The following is a 20,451-nucleotide window of genomic DNA, read 5'->3' on the forward strand; positions in this document are numbered from 1 at the left end:
GTGATAAACAGCACTACAGGCACGAGGAAAAGTATGTATTTTTGATTTGGGGGTCAACTGTCCCTTTAAATGTTGCATGTGTTAGGCTGTATGTGTGTATTAGTGTGAAGCAGGGTGTGATGAATGCAAAAATGTGCACTTTTATGACTCCTTTTATGGCACTTATAAGTACAGGTGAGGCTGACAGGAATGCCATGTGTCAAGTTTTGTGAGCTTTTAGTCATAAAAGGTTCAGCTAATTAAATGTGTTGCAGCAGATGAAAAGTCAAGGGATCACTGAGGTCCTTACAATTCATCTTGAGGGGAACATGAATGTCTGTACAAAATTTTCTGCCAATTTATCAGACGGACATTGAGATATTTCAATTTGGAGCAGTGTGATGGACGACCTACAGGTTGATGTTTCTATCCCTAGAACCATGGCAATAGCCAAGACAATCACCAGAATAAATTTTTGCATTGTAAGTTTCTGCAGACCACAAATATGCTACATTTGTACGTTGCTATGTAGAGGACATTTTAAAACTTTACGTTTTATTTATATTTCAACAATACTGTGGTTAACTTGGTCATGATTTGGAAAAGATTCTGTCTTGGCTTAAAATACTCGCTTCTGGTGGCATAATGTCGGCAGCAGATGCAGTCTTGAACACTGGTCTGTAGATGACATGCCTCCGCCATCCCCTCCAACTCCCGATGACCAAGTGAGCAGCTCATATATTCCAACATTTTTAGAAACGTTGATGTGATACAAATGAAATGTACAGCAATGTACAAATTTAATGGATCTGTGGATTACAGAAACGTACAATGCCAGCATTTTCTTCTGGGCCTGGTTTGCCCCAGCGTGGCTAAAAACATAGTTTTAGGATTCAGTACCTGATGATATTTCTCAGTGGGCTGGATCATATTGACTATTCTAATTTGTGCGGACTCACGTAGATGCTTGGCGTAGGAGGGTTAAGCCTCTCTCGAGGAATTGGGATCTCTGTGGCAATGTTCGGTTTAACAGAGAAGGCAGGCAGCAGGAACGACTCCTTGAATTTCCCCTTCACCCTCGTCCCCCTGGAAAAGATGACAGAGCAATAAAAGATAAAACTCATGAAGAGGAACAATTTAGATGGAGAACCAAAACAGTTTAATGACACGCCCAGACTAGTAGTATCGTTGTCAGAGCACTCACTTGCAAGATCTGACCACTTGAGCACCTGTGTTGTCGATACTGATCTTGGATAGAGGGATTCTTTGCTCCTCCACCTCTGATATGTTGAATGTTTGTCTTCCAGCACTCTCCACTTTAATCAAAAGGATCTTCAGTTCCTTAGACAAGCCCATGGACAATGCTTTCAGTTTCAGCGGATCAACTGGGGGTGATGAGCAAGGAGGCTTACTTGCTGGTGTAGACACACATAACTTGGATGTATTGATTGTTACAGCGGGCACTGAGCTTGAGGTCTTGGAATTTGTGTTTCCAGCTGCTGAGGATATCTTATGTTCTAATTCACTGACATCTTCCTTCTTCTCCATTGTTATCTTTACCTCAGCATTCCCTAGATCCGCAGTTTCTTTACGGATGTGTTTGCCACGTGGGGTTTGATTTCCCTGAGGAATCTGGCCCTTCGTACTATCGTTGAAAGGTTTGGGTGACTTCCTGGAGATGACGTGCACTGAGGATGAAACATCCCTTTCTTCCAAATCCCCTTTGTTTTTAGAACAGATGACACTGCCTTTTTCTGCCCTTATCTTAATTTTGATCTCTCCCTCTCTCCCTCCATCCTTAGCCTTTTGTTTTCTCTTTCTGTCTGTCTGTATGCTTGCTGTCTCTTCACTGTGTCCTCTCTCCTCCTTGGTAGAGACAGTAATGAGGCTGGTGAAAGTGGCTGTATGTGTTGCGGTCACTCTCAGCTTTGCACTCAGTGACCCATCCAAAAATGGTGACTCTGTCCTCTCAGGAAGAATCTCCATATTCTTACCCACTTGGTTCTCTTTCATGTCGTTCTCAACTTCGTCAGGCTTCTCCTGTGCCAGGGTGTCTGTGACAGGCTCCTTCAGATGAGTTGGACTGGGGGATGTCAAAAGTGTGTCTGAGGTAGTGTGAGGTGATGACTGATTACTGGGTTTGGAGGATGCTGCAGGGTCTGATTTGGGAGAGAAATCCTGATGCTCATGAATTTCTGGCCCCAATTCAAGAGAAGAAGAGTACTTTACTCCTCTGGTGGTGCCAGCAGGAGGCCCCCCAAATGGACCGCCTCGACATGTGATCCTTTGGCCCCCAAGAAAGGTGGCAAGGCTCTTGAAGACGTCGTCCAAACCGGTTTTATGGTGGCGAAGCTCTCGGAGAGGAGAGCCAGTTTTTCCATTGCTTTCCAACTCTTCTTCCTTTTCTTCCTCCACAACTTGTTCTGTTGCAAGAGGCAGATTGCAGAGTTCAGATGCACCATTGTGTGAATAATCAGCCAGTGCGCCTTCACAAGGCTCCTTTTTCATATCATCAATGCTCTCACTGTCGACAGGAGGAGGAGAAAAGCACTGGGTGGGGCTGGGCTGGAGGACAGGTCTACTTATCACTCCTTTTTCTAGCTCCTCTTCATCTTCTCCCACAGATGATACTGGAGAGCCCTGCCAGCTGAGAACAGGAGGGGTATTTGCAAGGTTGTCTCCCATTTCTCTCAAATTTCCCATCACAGCCACAGGCTGTAGATCTGGGGCATTGAGAACCCCTCCCTGCCCGCCTTCTTTGCTATAGATGGTATGCTGTAAGCTAATAGAACATGCTCTACTGAGAGGGGCTAAGGCTTTAAATAAAACAGAGGGGAGTGTGTCATCGGGCTTGGCTTTTGGATGTTCATCTGATTGGGATGACACGATGGTGGGCCTTCTGCTGGTCTGGTGAGGGCTGGTGTTCCTGGGAAGAGACTGTACTAGCTCTTCCCTGACAGGGAGTCTGGAAGGACTGCTGTTCTTCTTGGGCATTTTGTGATTTTCAGATTTCGAGGACGGCTGCAGTGACGTGCAGCCGGGACGAGGAGTGTTTGTGGATGGCCTGTGTGTCCTCTCCGCTCGTTCGCCCCTGTCTCTGTGCTTGTGTTTGTGTGGTGACTGGTCTTGATTCTCTGCAAACAGAGTTGTACTCATTCTGGCTTCTCCTGAAGAGTTCAAAGTAGGGATGGAAGTAAATGTTTCATTTTCAGTTACTCTTTTTTTCAAACCTAACTTCCTTTCCCTCTTTGCTGCTTTATCCCTCTTCTTTTTCTTCTCGGCCAACTTTTTTTCCTCTTTTTTCTTCCGCCTCTTTCTCTCATCACCCTTTCTGTTTGCCTTCTGAACTTCTCCCTTTCTCTCTCTCTCCTTTTTCACCACCTTATCAGTTTTTTTGTGTTCCTCCATTTCCTTCTCAGGCTTGTTTGCTCTTGACCTGCTGTGGGGAGACTGTCGTGAGCAGAGGGGCTGTGAGATCTTTCTATATTTGATATCTGAAAACCTTGATTTTGAACCAGCGTGAGATGTGAGAGACGAAGGTCTTGGGGTGTGATTAGGGCTTCCCTGGAGTTTCTGCTGTCCACTGAGGCCAGGGCTGCACTGATGAATGATTGATGGATCTTTTCTGCCACTGGCTGCTGTGTATGAAGAGGGACTGGAAGGAGCACGTGGACTGCTGGCAGTAGAACCTCCATCTTTAGGACTGCAGAGGAGGGACGAGTAGGGAGGAGAGTCTGCACCAGATGACTTGGAGTGGGCTCGATCTCTTGAAGTGTCCCTTTGATGAGTGCGCTGAGGTTCCTGCAGAGTTAGCATTACAACTGTTTAGACTTTTGCTCAGGGATAGGACGCTCAATTACATGTACTGTTACACTGACATTGATCAAAATAATAATAGTGGCAACTTAGGCTTGGCATAAACAGCTTTTAAGTTTTTTATCTCCATATACACTGTACTAAAATTTAAATGCAACACTTTTATTTTTTGCTCTGAGAACTGCACTCAATAGATACATCTCTCTCAAACTTTGTTCACAAATTTGTTAAAATCTGTGTCAGTGAGCACTTCTCCTTCTCCAACATACGTAATCCATCCACCTGACAGGTGTGGTATATCAAGATGCTGAATAAGCATTGCTGCACAGGTGTGCCTTTGAATGGTCACAATAGCCACTTTTACACTGTCTGTTCAAGGTGGGAATATTGCTACGTTATGCAGCCTCACCATTAAGAATATAAGGCACAACCACGGAATGGGGGGGTACATCCAGACTGGCTGGACGTACAGCCAAATTCTCAGAAATGACATTGGAGATATCATTATGGTAGCGAAAGGAACATTCAGTTCATGGACAACTGCTCTAGTGGATATTCTGGCAGTCAGCATGCCAATGACATGTTCCCTCAAAACTTGTGACATCTGTGGCATTGTATAGTGTAATCAAACTGCACATTTTAGAGTGGCCTTTTATTGTGACCATCCCGAGGCACACCTGTGTAGTCATAGACAGAAGTTTGTGAACAAAATTTGAGAGCAGTAAGTCTTTTGTCTGCATAAAATAGTTCTCTGATCTACAAATTTTTGTTCAGTGCACTTGATTATTTAGGCCATATTGATTTGGATACAGAATATCACACACTCATTATATTTATGCTATTTAAATGTTTGCTTCTTACTGTGCTTTGTTTGTGGTGATGGCTCCGTGAGTCCTTTTCCTCATGAGAGTGTAGTGGAAGGTTGTGCTGTAGGGCCCTGGGATGGCCTGTGTGCCGTTGATTGTGGTAATGATGGTTTTGGTGGCTGTAAGGCACACGGGTGTGGTCTGCTGGTGAAGACGAGATTTTCCGGTCGACCTTCCCCCTGCTTCCATGATGCTGCGGTCTGCTGCCACAACTCTGGTTTAGAGCCGCTAGGTGACTGTTACTGAAGCCATGTCCTCCAGCTCGCAGTTTAGAGGTCTCCTACGAATGTCAGAACCAGGGGTGGAAATCAATGGTGATCCAAATGTTTGTTCAGATTAATTATTTTAGTGCTGATTATAGAAGCTCACCTGTTGCTGTGTTGTTGAGGTCCTGTGGTCAGAGTGGTGGCAATGACCCGCCCTGTCATTAAGAGGCTTCCAGTCGTCTTGGTTGCAGCGGTGGTGGCGAGGTGGTGATTGGGCGTGGGCAAGTAAAGGTAAATGCCTTGATCCAGGATGAGATGACTGAACAGAGAAGCAGAAACATCCTGTCACACTAGATGGGATTTTACCAACGGGTGGTGCTATTGCACAGAAATGAAGGGCCAGATAAACAGGCTGTATCTAACAAAGGAATAAGAGTCAACAAACTTTACCTGATCAGGGCCAGAGTCTCTTCTTCTCTTGGCTAGACACTCTTCCCTAGGGGGTGGAGGTGGACTGTGCTGGTGCAGTTGGTCCCGCCGCTGGTGGAGGGCTGACCGTTTCCAGGCCCCTGGTCTGTTGTTTATCATTCTGTCAGGAAAGCTCCTGCGGTAGTCTGAGGGGGCCCATCTCTCCGGCGGGGACTGGAGGTCTCTGTTGTTGCGATGCAGTCGTGGACCCCCACGCTAACAGACAAAAAAGAGAAAAAAGGACATAAACAATCAAATGATGACACACCTCTAGTTCCATCAACAATATGAACTCCTTTGGAAGTAACATTGCCTCAGATCAGCAGGTCTCACCACAGAGCTGCTGACATTGTTGTCCCAGTTTCCATAGCGCTCCCCTGGTCCTGTTAGATAGCCGTTGTTGGTGCCAGCTCGGTTGTGGAATGAGCGTGTGGAGTTGTGGTGCCAGTTCTGGGCCTCAAACGGCTGCTCTTTACTATCCCAGAGACGTAGAGGCTGTCTGTGCCCCTTAGAGATCCCCTTATCCTGGACATGGTTGACTGTTCTCTCCCCCCTGAGAAACAGACCAACTGAACTAAGCAACAACTATCGAGAACTGTTCAAAACAATGATGCCATAGCATGACAGGCACAAATTGGACTTTACACACCAAGTAAATATTCATATCCATGATGGAATCAGAACTAGCAAAGGTGGCTATCCAACTGATTTAAAAATCTGAAAATAAAGAAAATAAATTCCGGTGCTATAAGTTGCAAAATGATATTTCTACTGTTTTACTCACCTATTATAAAGACGATTTGATGGTGGATGATGTGATTGATTGCGCCCTCCTTGGCATCTGTTGTGACAAAAACATACAGAAACTCTATAGTGTCTCAAGGCTATGATGCAGCTGAGAGTTTAAAACATACAGCCCATAAGAGCATATGGCTACAAGTCCAGTTAAACCAGGTGAACCAGACTTCTCTTTGCCAGTGTTTGCTTTATATGTGCACACCTCCCTTAAATGTCATGGTATTCTCTGTTGATGATTACAGCGTGTATAAATGAGATGTTACTTCAGGAGCATTTCTTATTAGTGGTGTTCATTTTATTTCTTATGAGCCTCTTTTGTAGCAATTAACTTAGTTATTTGCATAGCTGGATATTAAAGCGTTTTTGGTTGAAGGAGCATCTAACCCCATGCAGACTATTATATTGTCATTGTTACCATATCAAACACATTTAACAACAGCAAAACTAAATCAAAACATCTGCTTACAAACTCTCACACAACCCGTGCAGTATAATCCAAGGTGATGCCCTGTGGCCCAAAAAAACCCTTTCCTATTGACTTACAATAGATGAAAAAATGGTCTGTAAATCAGTGGATAATTTTTTTTTTGAGGATTACAACCTGTGCAAAATAACTAATTTCACTTTTTTTGAGTTATATCCATTTTATAAGGGGCAGTTGAACCATTGTGGCTTCATGTGCCACTGAACCACTTTCATAGAAATGAACAGGAATCTAGTTCTCTTTATTCATCCATTGTTTTCAATACTAAGGTTTTAGCCAATATGCATGTGCCTGGGAAGTACTGAGGGTATGACTGGATAAATAAGACTTGGATTACACTGCACGAGCTGTGTGAGACTTCGTACATAGATGTTTTGATTTAGTTTTGCTGTTGTTAATGTGGACCCCCGTTCACAAGTTTTCCCCATGAATTCAAGATAACATGTATTAAGTTTTTTTATGTACGAATGATCATTTTGTGGATGAAGTATTCCTTTAAAATCAAAACATGCTTAGTGAAGTCTTGAATTTGACCTTGAAAGGAGGATTGTGACTTTATTTTTCAGCTGGATTGGATTACTTTTTGGTACTGTTTTTTGAACATTACATTTTTATGTGCAAGTTGCTCAGGACAAAACCTGTCAGTGCGATATTTTTTAAATATAATTTATTGTTTACAGTTTAGTGTTTGTGTCACACCTCTTTATCAGAGTCACAATTATTACTATTGCCAAACCACATAGCTGCAGACACAATCATATTCATCAGAGCCACGCTCAGCTGCTGCAGCTGAATAGTCAGATTGAGGCTTCTCTCAGCTGAAGAACTTATAGTTTCATTCAGTAGAGTCCTTCTTGTTTAAACTGCAGATGGGCTCCCGCTCACAGCTGCAGCTGGAGTAAGAGCTTTTCATGAATATGCTCATCACAGTTCAGTTAATCAGTCAGTCCCTTAAAGTGGTGCTTATCTCGAATCAGCCCAGACAACAAAGGCTGAAGTCCCACCTGCTGCAGTGACCCTTGCTGGGGAAGTTCAAGCCTCAAGTTGTGCCACTATCCAATCCCACTGACTTTCAATTATTGTCAGGAAGGCTTTGGACAACTCTTTCCCCCAACACTCTAGGCTTTAAAGGCATTTCTAGTGTATCTGCTCTCTAAAGAGTTACAGCCAACAATATCCACTTTGACTCCTCTGAAGCTTGGTGTAGTCTTATTGGAAGTCTTGGCTGGTGTTCACAAGTAAAAATCATGATGTATGATCAGTGAATAAAGGAAAACTATATAGTAGTGTTAGTACATAAGAGGTTATATCCACTGCATGTGAAATGACATGTGCATTTCTGTGAATATACCACTGTTCTTTTAGAACTTAAAGATAACACTATAGAAACACTAAGTGTGTGTGAGTGTTGTGATGGTGCTGCTGACCTTTCTGTGTGGCTCCAGGGGTGACCATTTACAGGAGCCCATTGTCCTCTGTTAGGTCCTCCAGCTGGATAGGAGTCCCATGTGTTACGGCCAGAGTACAGCTCTGCTGGGTGATACATGCAGCCTGAAACATAAATGATGTTTATTGCGTATGGTGTTATGATTTTAGGTAAATAAATAAATTAATGAACAAATGAATAAATATGATATGTCATGCCAGTGTCAACCACTCCCATCTTAGCTTATGTAATGGCAATGACCAGCGTTCTCCACTGAAGCTTCAGTTCCTTAATGCTTATTAAGAGGACTGCTTTATTCACTCATTTATTATTTGAAAAAGGCCTACAGGTTTACGCTGTAATCACAGCCCAGTCACCAGAGGAAAATGTTGCCATTGCACATTTCTGCAAATCACAAATGTGTTACATTTGTATGTTTCATTCGTATCATGTCAACATTTCTTAAGTGACGTTCTGATTACATGTCTGTGAGCTGACTTGGACAGTGGATGGTGTGACACCTTGATGAAATGCCCACCAAGCTGCAGACCACTATTCAAGAATATCTAACAACAAAACTGGTTGGTTTTTTAATGATCTGTTGCTGTTTTACTAGCAGGAATAGTGCAACAAAATGAGTGGGTATTTTTTACTGAAACATTGCTGCATTTGCTGGTGGAATAGTGCCACCAGAACTGGTTGTGTTTTACCAAGACATTGTGTTTTCAGTGGGGACCTTCCCACCAAAATTTTAATCTAAAACATGAATTTTCCTAACCATATACCCAAGTTGTTTTTGTGCCTAAACATAACCATAACTACAGCATTTTAGAAACGGACAGACATATAAAGATTCAATGTATCCCCTGCATAATAGATGACAAATGTAACGCATCTGTGGTTTGCGGAAATGTACAATGCCAACATCCATTCTGGTAATTGAGTTAGTAATCCAGTAAAGTAAAACCCAGTTCCAGCAGCAGCTGAACACTGACGAAAAACACTACACTCACACATAGATATATTTGGAGGTTGGTGACATCTGAACTAACGGCTGAGCTTTGTTCTCATACTCAGTACAGCTGATAATAACCTACACCTTTACACAAATGCTTTAAGGCAGTAAGTACTACTGTGATACTATAAAATGCTACTGTGGCAGTGCATGTTTGCATGTAAACAGCCATAAATACACACATGCACACTCACACACACCCAGAAAGTACAGAGATAGAAACAGTGGTTACCAGTCTTGGTCTGTGTTTGGGAGGCCCTCCACTTCACACCTGAGAGCAGAAAAACATCACTGTCTATACAACCATTGCTTTTGTTCTAGCACCAAGTGTCATTTAGTGTATCTAGTACATTTTGTTTCCTCATGCTGTATTTTCTGCTGCACTCTATCTGTTCAGCGGTCCTATCATCAGTTAGCCAGAGCTGCATTGTGCATTCAGCCTCTCTCTAATCACTGCTGCCCAGCAGACACCACAGCTAGTGGCCATCCAATGATACAAAAAAAACATGGCACTAAGACGAAAGGCTGTGGCAACCCCACTTTCAGAACAAAGAAAAGCAGAGAGGCAAAAACAGGGCAGGCTGTTGTAGTATTTTCCTCAGCCTACACTAAAAGCCCGGATTCTTTATTTCTCTGACAGGACTCAAAGCAACAGTACCCATCTTCCACCCTGTCTCACAGTTCATCATCATCCTCTGCTGGTTCAGTAGACCTTTGCTTCTTCTTTTCATTTGCCTCAACTTCCACAGGCACAGTGAGCTCTGGAGGTCAGGTGTTTGGCTGCTTGTGTCTCAACAGAATTTCAAGTCATTCACTTACTGTCCAATCGCAATTTCTAACCCTTATTCTCCTCTAGATATTCTGCATATTTCCATTTTTATTGTTTTTTTCCCTTTGATTAAAATAAAACTGTTGAATATAGTCATTTATTTGACCATGGGGCAGAAAAAAAGGTCATACTGTCTCCACTGCTGCTACCAAACACTTCAGCAGAGTTTGATGAGGTGTTGAAATAAGCTGACCTTGTAAAGATCAACTATGCATGCTGAAGAGAGCATTGCTGCACCTCTATATGCATTTCCGACAGCTATTTATGAATACTATGACGAGCTGCTGTGCAACATTTTACCACTTCCCTTTGTGGTGCATTTTACAAGTTTGTTCCATACAGCTTTTTTGGTAGTAAGACTGTAGTAAGCAGATGTGTAACAACCTTTCTGTGAGCGCTGAGTGAGCTAAGTGAGCAGCCTCTTCAAGAGTCCATTTCCTAGCAGTTGCTAGAGCAACTGAAGCCAGACTGCTGTGGCTTTAGGCCTTTTAAAGTCAATTTATTTTCAGAGTAGAAAGAAGACACAAAAGGCCTTTATGTACATACAATGTTCACCGCTAAGATAAATGATGACTGCATGCCTTTATCCTAACATGCACTGTATACCACTAGTTGCTAGATAAAGCTGTACAATGGACACAGCATGTCTGGTTATATCCACACTAATCCTCACATCACCTCCTGTTCCACTAAAATCTGCTTTTTGACAGACCAGCTTTCTGAGCTTCTCCGCTAACTGAAATAACCTCTTCATCATTTGCATCAAAGCTTTCTTTGCTTGGGATCTTGATTGTGTAACTTTATGCTAAGACTCGCCTGTTTGTGGCCCAGAATGGCACCTCTTGTGTCACATCACCGTCACTGGGTGCTTAATTCTTGTTTTACTGTTTGTGTTACAACATTTTCAGACACAAGTGTTGCAATTTTCCCATCTCTTTAACAAATAAAGGCGCTTTATCAGGTTTTAACCCTGAGCCTGCTGGTATTTGAGCAACATTACACAGACAGTGGATAAACCATCTGCTGTGGACCCTCCCTGTTGCACACTGCTGGGACACACTGTTAGTACAGTACAGTACGGTGTTGTAGGGGGAGCTTTCAGTCAGCAGCAGCTTAAATTTGACTCCACACAACAATGGCTCTGTGCTTCCTATATTAAATCCATCTGTGCAGGGTTAATTTGAGACATCTGGAATTTAGCTCCGAGGCCAAATGATGTCATGTGCAAAAGGGGTTAAGTTGCTGTCGTTGGGTATACACTCTGCTTCGCAGTGAGGTAAGTTTAAGAGAAAAACATGCAATGCAAAAAGTATAGTATAAGAGTGTGTTTAAAAGTGTATTAAATGTGACAATGTTACAATTTTGTCCTTGGCTTTGTTTTTGCATGATGCTTTGCAAAATGAGAAAAGAAGAGGACCCTTTATGCTCATTTTCAGGTTCTGTTTTTAAGGTTTCTAGTAGAACATGTTTACAGGCTTTAATGGTCAAAAAACACTTTATTTTCCTCATACTATCTGTGCTACACCAGCACTGGCCCTTTGTGAGTCCCTCTGTTTTAGCACCTATCTTTTCAAACCCCTTTCAAATCCCCAATGCTAGCATGTAGTAAATCTACATTTGCAGTGTACTTGCAGCAGGGGAGTAACTGTAACGGAGAATAGCGCAACTTTCTATCAAGAAAAAATCCAAATAAAAGCTTCTAAACACAACTGGACATGTTCCAGCAGGAATATGATCCAAAATTGGGAAGAAATTTTCAACTGCGCCAACTAAGTTTACATGTTTCCCTGAAGTTAGCAAGTAGCTACATGTACGTTAGCAGTGTATTTGCAGACAGGAAATAGGAGCAACTGAGCTGATGTCACAGTGACGACACATAATTGCTGTTGGGCAAAAACAAAGACAGCACAAAGGACAATACTATTTGAACCTGCTCAATACACAAACAAATACAAGATCAGCACTGTAACCATCATGCAATCTTGTGTGCTAATACAGTGTACAAATAGATGGGAGATGGGTAGCAGAATACCGTGGCATCACCATGACAGAAAATACACATGGGTATCAGCTGTGAAAAGAAAAACCTGGACACTGAGAGCTGATGATCGTATTTGCGGTAACATACACATTTCATTGCAAGTAACGCCAGCTTGCAAATGAACCACAATCAACATCAATCATTTTCTTTAAAGTGAAAATTTGAGATGTCTTTATCAATGACATTGGTCTGTGTTGTTGAGTAAAGCTGGTTGCAAAAATGTTAAGCTGGTTAAAGTTGCCAGAAAGCTGTGCAATAATTTTAATAATGTCTTACATTAGTATGCACAACCTGGCCAGCTTAGTCTGTGGATCTCACTAATGTTAAATTTTATAGGAAGCCATTACATAACTTATCGTTAGACAGCTTTCTGGCAACACTAGCTCGCTTAAAATGTCTGCAGCCAACTAACGTTATAGATGTAAAACATCTTAAATTTTCCCTTTAAAGTAAAAGATCACTTTAATGTGAGTTAATTCTTATTAATTTGTTGGCTGATGTAACTTACCTGAAATAAAATGTGTACTGCAAATACGATCATCTGATCCTGGTGTCCAGCTCTACCTTTTCACAGCTATATTTTCTTGTGTAATGTTACAGACAAGGTTCAAATAGTATCGTCGTTAGCGCTGCCTGTATTTTACCCAAAAACAACTACACATCATTTCCTTAAAGTGTGGGTCAATCATTCTTTTGCCGATCAGTTTATTTTTTCAATCTGTGCAGCACAACAGCTTGCCATGTCACCCTCTGTTTTGTTAGCGCTATTTTTTGTGTGACGAGAATGATGCTCTTGCTAAGCAGTGTGATGCACGCTCGTTTGTTCAAAAACACCTGTGGCTGCATTTAATGCTGTGGAAAATCTTTAATAAAAGCTTCAAAGCACAACCGAGCATGTTCCAACAGGTATATGATCCAAAATCAGGGAGGATTTTACAACATCAGCAACCAAGTTTACATTTTTTACTTGATGTTAGCATGTAGCCTCCTGTAGCAGTGTAGGCTACATAATGTAAACACCTGCGTGCAGTAGCATGCCTGGAACAGATGACCATGTGGAGAAATCCGGCACACTATGATGTCATACTGTAGCCAGAGTACAAAAAACTGTTGGAACATAGTGTTCAGAACAGGAGGAAACCTGAGCTTTTTGCTCAGAAAGGATACTTCTACACATGTTTAAGTAAACTTTGGCCACATTAAAAATTATCATTCTTTACTGTGACGCTATATGTAAGGCACAAAATAGGTCCCCTTAAATGCGTTATACTAGTGGGTAATCAGTTGACACCTGCTGGTGGGTTAAACTTCCTGTCTGCACCCCTCAGTCTGCCCCCCCCCCCCCTTTGTTGTCACCAAGGAAACCCCAGTCATCTCTCTGTCACCACAGACGGATAGCCATGCATCCATCCATGTCTCTGCTGAAACCCTCTATTTGGCTGTCTAACCTCTCACAATCCCAACAATCCTTTCTGCTAAGTGTAGATTTGAGACATGTACTTGTGTGTGCGTTTGTGCACGTGCATCTCTGTCACCAGTCTTACCTTGCAACAAGCACTGAAAGAAAAGGGGGAGGGGACAGAATCTGGTCCAAATTCGATGATGCTGTCAGTCAGGAATAGCAGAACAGCAGACCCGTGCGGTCTCCGATCCCTTTAAATAGACATCCTCCACTAGCTGGCAAACACACAGACACACATAGTAGTGGGAGTGAGGAAATGCCATAGTCAGTTGGTGCACAGATGTACAAGACAGGAAGGTTTTATTGTCTCAAATCGAGGGCAGCATCTCTCCTCCATTAGTGCCATTCTCTTCCTTTCTATCTATTGTCTCTCATTTCCTACAACACTTGCTTTCACACACATTTGCACTGTTGCAAACCTGACCCTCTGGAGACAAAGGAGGAGAATGAAATGAGATGGGAGAGGAAGGATGGGCCAGTAACCTCTGACAGGCTGACAGGCTTTCTTTTTTCCCATCTTTCCTCTTCATGGCCCTGCCCTTTGCTACCTTCACTACTTGTTTCAACAAGGCTGCTTTTCTTCCTTGATACCCAATATCCCAGCCTCTTCCTTTCTCTTTCAGGCTATGTGTATGGCTCTGCCTATGCCTCACCCTCCCTTTTCTCTACATGCTGTGTCCCTTGTATCCCTGGCAACCGATGATATCATTTAGTCCAGAGCTGGGAGCAAGGCCTCCAGCAAGGAGGGGAGCGATTGCATGTGAGTGTGAGAGGGGGGTGAAATGGTGGAAGTCCATAGGATTGAATGTATACTTCCACATTTCTATCCTCTGTTCTCTCTTCAGATGTCTGCAACCTTTAGCTGCCCTATCTGCTGAATGAAAATATTCACTGTTTAGTAGAACACTGCTGCAAATACACTCCAATTTGTGTCCTCATTTGGACGAACCAACAGTGTGTCACATTCTTGCATACCTCACACTCTGCTGCTTGCTAGCTGCAGTGAACCACTGCAGATGTGCATCTCTTGCTGAGACTTTCTGCGTGCATGTGTGTGTGTGTGTGTGTGTGTGTGTGTGTGTGTGGAAGTAGTAAGGATAGTGATCCTATACCATAAAAGGAAGGATGGGCTGCAGCAGACCAGGCCTGTCTCTGGTGGCTCCTAGCAAACACCAGGAGCAGAGACATGGAGAGAGAACAGATGGAGACAACGTGCAGACAGACAGACAGACAGACAACACAGACAGACAGACAGACACTGGACAGACAGCTCTCCCTGAGCACATGCACATATATGATTTTATTGGATTCAGGCCTGAAAATAGCGTCACGATCACAGAGACAGAACGTACAGTATGAGCCGAATATCAATCACATTTCTAAAAATAACATCCCCGCAGCCCCGCTTCCCTCGGCTCTATCCCCTTCTCCCTCTCTGTAACAGCAGCTTCTCCTGGTGTATGCTCCATAAAGCACAGCCCCTCTGAGGGGTACTGGAATGTACCAAGGCAAGGTCAAGAACAAGAAAGAGGGGTGCCTTTTGCAAACAATGCAAAAACTGTACAGCTTTTTCTGAACAAAGACAATGAGGCAGGTTAACAGGTTTGAAAACGGCACTGGATGCACATGTGCAAGTGAGTGTCAGACAGCTGGCTGGTGCGAGGAATGGTAACCTAGAATTGCACATCCAGGTGGTTACCTAAGCCGGCAATCACATAGACTGGAAGCATACATCGGGTTCATGGTGTACTTTGGACAGTAACCCCTGTTACCTTTTGTTTATTCTATTTTAAACAAAAGTGTGTCAAATATTTGACACAATTATTTGATAAAAACCCAACAAAGCCAAAAGCGCTCAGCAGGTCTGAGCTGAACTTTCAGCGGAGCCGAGTACTTCTGTGACACAGTTTAGACATGACTGTAAATGAACATCAATCATCACGCTTGGTGACACTGTAGCCTCTTTACTACTGTACACCTCCCACATACACACACACACACACACACACACACACACACACACACACACACTGATATTCAACAGTTAAATGTTCCACAGAGCTGAGTGTAACCGCAACAGTCTCTCTTCACTACATTCATCATTTCACATTTCTGCTCCTGCACTGTGTCTGCACGTGAGCACTGTACGTGTGCATATGTGTGTGTGTGTGTGTGTGTGTGTGCGTGCGTGCGTGTGCGTGTGAGCTTCATGCATGAATGTGCAGCAGTCTGCAGACACACACACACACACACACTGCAGTATGTTCTGCCAAGACAGATTGTTCAGGACAATGACACACAGAGAATACACACAAATGCACACACACACACACACACACACACACACACACACACACACACACACACACACATATACAAGAGAAACAGCAATACCAGCTCCCACTTCTTCCACACAGCACAATGCATGTATTGTATTTACACTCAGCCATAAGCAAATAGCACATACAGCTGCTCCTCTATTCTTTTACCTTTTTCTTTTTCTGTCTTCTCTCTCTTTGGTCCACACACCCCCTCTGCTCCCCTTTTCCTCCCTTTCACTCCTCTCCACCTCGATCCTCTCCTCTGTCTTCTTTCTTCCCCTCTCCTCCTCTTCCTGTTTCCACTCCACTCTCTGATGCTTGGGCTCTCCGAGCACACCGATCCATGTACCGAGAGCGACGGGGGCGGCCCCAAGAGCTGCCAATCACGGGCGCCAGCCAATGAGAGGGGTGATCTTATCTATCACATTTTGCATCGAGCTGAAAGAGGCAGGACGAGGGGAGAAACAGCAGACAGAGGCATTGGAGGGGCTCTTTATTTCCCTCTTCCTCTGTGTGTGTAGGTGTGTGTATTGCCTATACAATGTGTGTGTGTGTGTGTGTGTGTGTGTGTGTGTGTGTGTGTGTGTGTGTGTGTGTGCGCGCGCGCGTGTGTGTGCGTGTGTGTGTGTGAGAGAGAGCAAGTGAGAGTTGGAATGTGGCCAGTACAGTAGAGGAGGTATTTGAAATTTCTCCACAGCTGTAAAAATAATCTTCTGGAGCTCATACAGACATGTTTTTTTGCAGAGTGGTTGACACATTTTCCTCATATAGAAAAAATAGGATATTAATGGCTTCATTAAGGGACTGTACTTTACTTATCAGAGTAGGGATGGCTGGAGTGTGATGTTTCTTTCTTAAATCATGATCCTCCCTGTAGCTACATGTATTTTATGACCCTCCTTTCACCATAAATAACCATATTTCACCATTTCTTGAGGGTTTTAGTGTTCTGATGATGTTTAAAATAAATACAAAATACACTCATTTAAAGTTGAACGCCCCCTCCCTATGCCAAATCAAAAACACATCTCTCTTCCTAATGTTTAAAAAATGATTTGGAGTGCCTTTGCTGTTTTGCACCACCTCCTTCCCTCTAGTAACTAACAGTCCCTAAAGGGTCACTAGATCATAACACATCAAATTCAAATATATGAACAATGGTATATCCCACTTTTTGTGGCTCATGCTGGAGCTGTTTGCCCAGGTGTCTTTGGATGAATTTGAGTGAAATTGTGACAGAAGGGCTGTGAGTGTTGGCTGAGCTCAAATGTCAAGTGACAGGAGAAGCAGGGGGGAGGAGGGGCTACGGCTCCAGGTTCACGAGGGAGGGCCTACACTTTGTGGCTTGCGATACAAAACCCCCTCCACTCACCCCCTCTGCTTTTTTTTCCTCCACCCATCAGCGACCAATAAAAAGCAGGCAGAGCTGCCGGTGCCTGAGTGCACGCTGAGAGGTAGAGACGGAGGCAGCGCTGATGAGGAGCGAGACGAGTGTGAGAGTGAAATGGTGGAAGCAGCCCGCTGACAGGTTTTTTACCTCTCAAGTGCCTTAGCAACAGCCCCCGATCAACCCAAACGCTATTGGTCAATGCGGGAGCCATGTGGGTATTTGGGCCAATCAGAAGGCTTTGGTGCAGAACTAAGAAGGGACAGCTTCATAGGCTGGAATAGCTGCTAAATTGAGCCCCCTGGTGGCTCAGTGAAGGCCCACAAACTGTCTCCTGTAGCTCAGTGTGAAGGAAGCATCTGGTCTGTCTGGAAAGTTACTAGGGAAATAACAAAAAGCTGTCATGTAATGATACAGCAAATGTTTTACAAAATGCCACCCATGGACTTAGGCAGCAGTTATAGATATAATACTAATGTGAATTTAAGCAAATAGTTATATCGTTAAACACAAATGTAACAACAATTGAATAAGTAACAAATGTGTTTTTGTTTAACCAATAACTGACTCATATTCTGACAAAATACAACACTGATAAAACCCTATGTTAAACTGACTGACACAAGGCAACATAAACATTAAGAAAGGAAAAGGAAAAACCCAGCGGCCCAAAACTAGAAGATAAAATTTAGTTGATTTAAGAGTGTAGGATTCAGGGGGATACCTAGGCAGACTAAATATGCTTTCTTTAGTGTATGATTACCTGAAAATAACAGTTGTTATGTTTTAGATTAACCTGCTTATATTTACATACCCAGCCAACATTTGTAGGCCTATATGGGGCCCATGTGGGTGGTAAATGGGCTGAAAAATGGGCACTATATGGGTGAGGTTACACAAGTGGGCCCTCACATGGGTTATGCGAGGGCTACCTGGGTACCAAGTGGGAATGAGCCCAAAATGTGCATCTTACCAATTCCCCACTTGTGTAAATCCACCAATGTGGGGAATTGGCATGGGGCCCATGTGAAACCCATGGACAGTCTTATACAGGGTCCATTTTCAGTACATTTACAGCCCACATGAACTCCACATACAAATGTTGGGCAGGAAATGGGTCCTTGTACACAGAGTTTGCCATGTTGCACCGCCATGTTTCTACAGTAGCCTGGAACAGACAAACACTGACTCAAAATAGGGCCATTTGCATTTTTATGTCAGGAACCGTAGTTATTAGCCATTAAACTGCTTTATTCAGTGTTTTTGCTAATTTTAATTAATTAATTAATTAATTTTAATTCTGTTTGTTTTGGAGAGGAAGCGACTTCTGCGCATAATTTCACGCCAGGTAGAAACAGGAGTTAATGCTTGGCACATGGGAGAAGTTTCAGCAGGTTGTATTCTGCAAACCTCACCATTAGATGCTACTAAATCCTACACACTGCTCCTTTAAATGTATGATATATAATTTTCTGCTGTTAGGGATTGCTCCGTCAACGCAATGCCAAAAGACAGAGCAATGCTTTCATTGCAGTCAGTTTCCAACTGAGTTTAGGATTCCTTCAGTGTTCATTGTTCAGGAGGTTTTTACTGGTGGCTGAATTATCCGCAGAGGTCTCTTCTTCTCCAAAACAAATAGATCAGGTGATTTAACCCACTAAAACACTGAATAAAGCAGTTTCATGTTACAGATCAGTGTTTCTCTGATGCTGTTCAGCACAGCAGGGCCTTGAGCTGATTTGCTTCTAATGTTGGCTCTGTGTTTCTCTGATAATAACTTCCAGATGTCCGACTTAAAATCCTTCATCCCATTAAAATATATAGGCTAGTAAAAAGTGACCAAGATCTAAAATGTTTATCATAAAAATGTGGCTTGAAACTGGATAAAAAGTAATTTATGACAGCTTCTTTCATACAACCACGACCCTGACGCATGCGCAAAGGGGATATGAAGCCACTGACAGGCGACAGCGACCAAATGACACAGACCGTGTCCTTGATTAAAATTACAGATTTCTCTGGGTTTAAGCACTGTTGGAAACACTTCAGATCATGTAAGAATACAACAAAGTATATGATATTAGTTTAGTTGTTTTTAGGAATTTTAATGTGAAAAAGTTACATAATATATTTAATACATGATTGAACATGATTTAACATGAAATGATTCATGTTAAATTCTGAGAAACATTGAGCAGAATTTTCAAAACTGAAAGATATTACTTTAACCTACATAGCAGAAACAACACAATACTGTATAACCTCACTGTGCACCTGTCAGTGAAGAGGACCTCTCTGACATAAAAACAATAAGATTCATGCTAAAAAGAAAAACATTAAAAATGACAATTATGGTGTGTATCACAATTCTTAGTCAACAAACACAAATGCTGTTGTTGGATTTTTTTTTTTTTTTTAAAGTTTTCTCTGTATTTTTATGCATTTATCATCAAGAGGGAATGGAAACAAGCAACAATCAAGCCTACACTGCCTCTAAGTGGGCGACATGTATTACTGCATGATGACTTCCTGGATTTTGTGCACGTGCAGTACGTGAAGTATCCATATGGCATCTGGCAGCCATGTGAGTGCTGAAAAATGCAGTAGAATTGGTAAAATATCTTGAGTGTAAATTATATTCAATTGTCATATTATCATTTTTACCATCACTAGCTACTTACCAGGGTCAATTAATCATTCATTAAATCATCTAACAGCCTAAAACATACTTACATGTCTAATGGACTTATTCCAGGTCAGCTGGACGTGTCTTTGAACTGACAGGTCATTAAATTTGACTTTTCCACTCCAGTCTGAAAAACATGGAATTGTGGGATATATTATAACAATGTTTATAAAGAACTTTGTATTGAGGATTACAGAAATTTACTCAGAGAAACAAATAAACAGATGAGGGGGTGATTTTTGTCTCATATTTAAAATCATACCCTAAAGTGCTGCCCCCATGACTCACATTGATAACCACTGTTTGAACAAATCATGACCAGTAATTACATTTTCTACTAAGGTAGTGCTAACATTAAACACAGCAGCAGCAAAATGCTCTCCCTCCTCCACTGATGAAGCAGCAGAGAGCAGCTGAACCGTGACTGCACTTGGTCTGAATTTATAATTCTAATTGGTAAAAATGCTGACAGCTGAAAAATGTCTGTTCACATAACTGCATCATCAGCCCCAGCTACATAAGTTATGATTGTCATAACTCAGGATTAGATCAGAGAGGCAAGCTGGTCCCTCGATGAATAACCACACTCAGTCACTCAAATTGACTTATTAGGGCAGTGAGGGATTGTTGCTCCAGCTAATCTGACAAACAGTTTCCATTTGCATAA

The 20,451-nt window shown here is 42.6% G+C and overlaps 1 protein-coding gene across 2 annotated transcripts in view; it reads right to left on the reverse strand.

Annotated features, from left to right (window-relative positions):
• The window catches only part of LOC125898074 (lysine-specific demethylase 6B-like), a 29,306-nt gene extending 13,272 nt beyond the window's left edge, over positions 1 to 16,034 (reverse strand). The window contains exons 1-11 of one of the 2 annotated variants that reach the window (XR_007450578.1): positions 15,880 to 16,034; positions 13,473 to 13,605; positions 9,291 to 9,329; positions 8,045 to 8,168; positions 6,120 to 6,176; positions 5,669 to 5,888; positions 5,318 to 5,551; positions 5,031 to 5,186; positions 4,657 to 4,941; positions 1,184 to 3,780; positions 939 to 1,065 (exon numbers count right to left, since the gene is read on the reverse strand). Coding sequence is in view for 1 of the 2 variants with exons in the window: in XM_049591701.1 (XP_049447658.1) it covers positions 939 to 1,065; positions 1,184 to 3,780; positions 4,657 to 4,941; positions 5,031 to 5,186; positions 5,318 to 5,551; positions 5,669 to 5,888; positions 6,120 to 6,176; positions 8,045 to 8,163 (3,795 nt within the window). In the remaining variant the exon portion in view is untranslated. The remainder of the gene's footprint in view (positions 1 to 938; positions 1,066 to 1,183; positions 3,781 to 4,656; positions 4,942 to 5,030; positions 5,187 to 5,317; positions 5,552 to 5,668; positions 5,889 to 6,119; positions 6,177 to 8,044; positions 8,169 to 9,290; positions 9,330 to 13,472; positions 13,606 to 15,879) is intronic. The other variant, XM_049591701.1, reaches the window with a different exon arrangement.
• Positions 16,035 to 20,451: the final 4,417 nt, after the last annotated feature.

Source organism: Epinephelus fuscoguttatus, linkage group LG12, assembly GCF_011397635.1.
Source record: "Epinephelus fuscoguttatus linkage group LG12, E.fuscoguttatus.final_Chr_v1".
NCBI lineage: Eukaryota > Metazoa > Chordata > Actinopteri > Perciformes > Serranidae > Epinephelus > Epinephelus fuscoguttatus.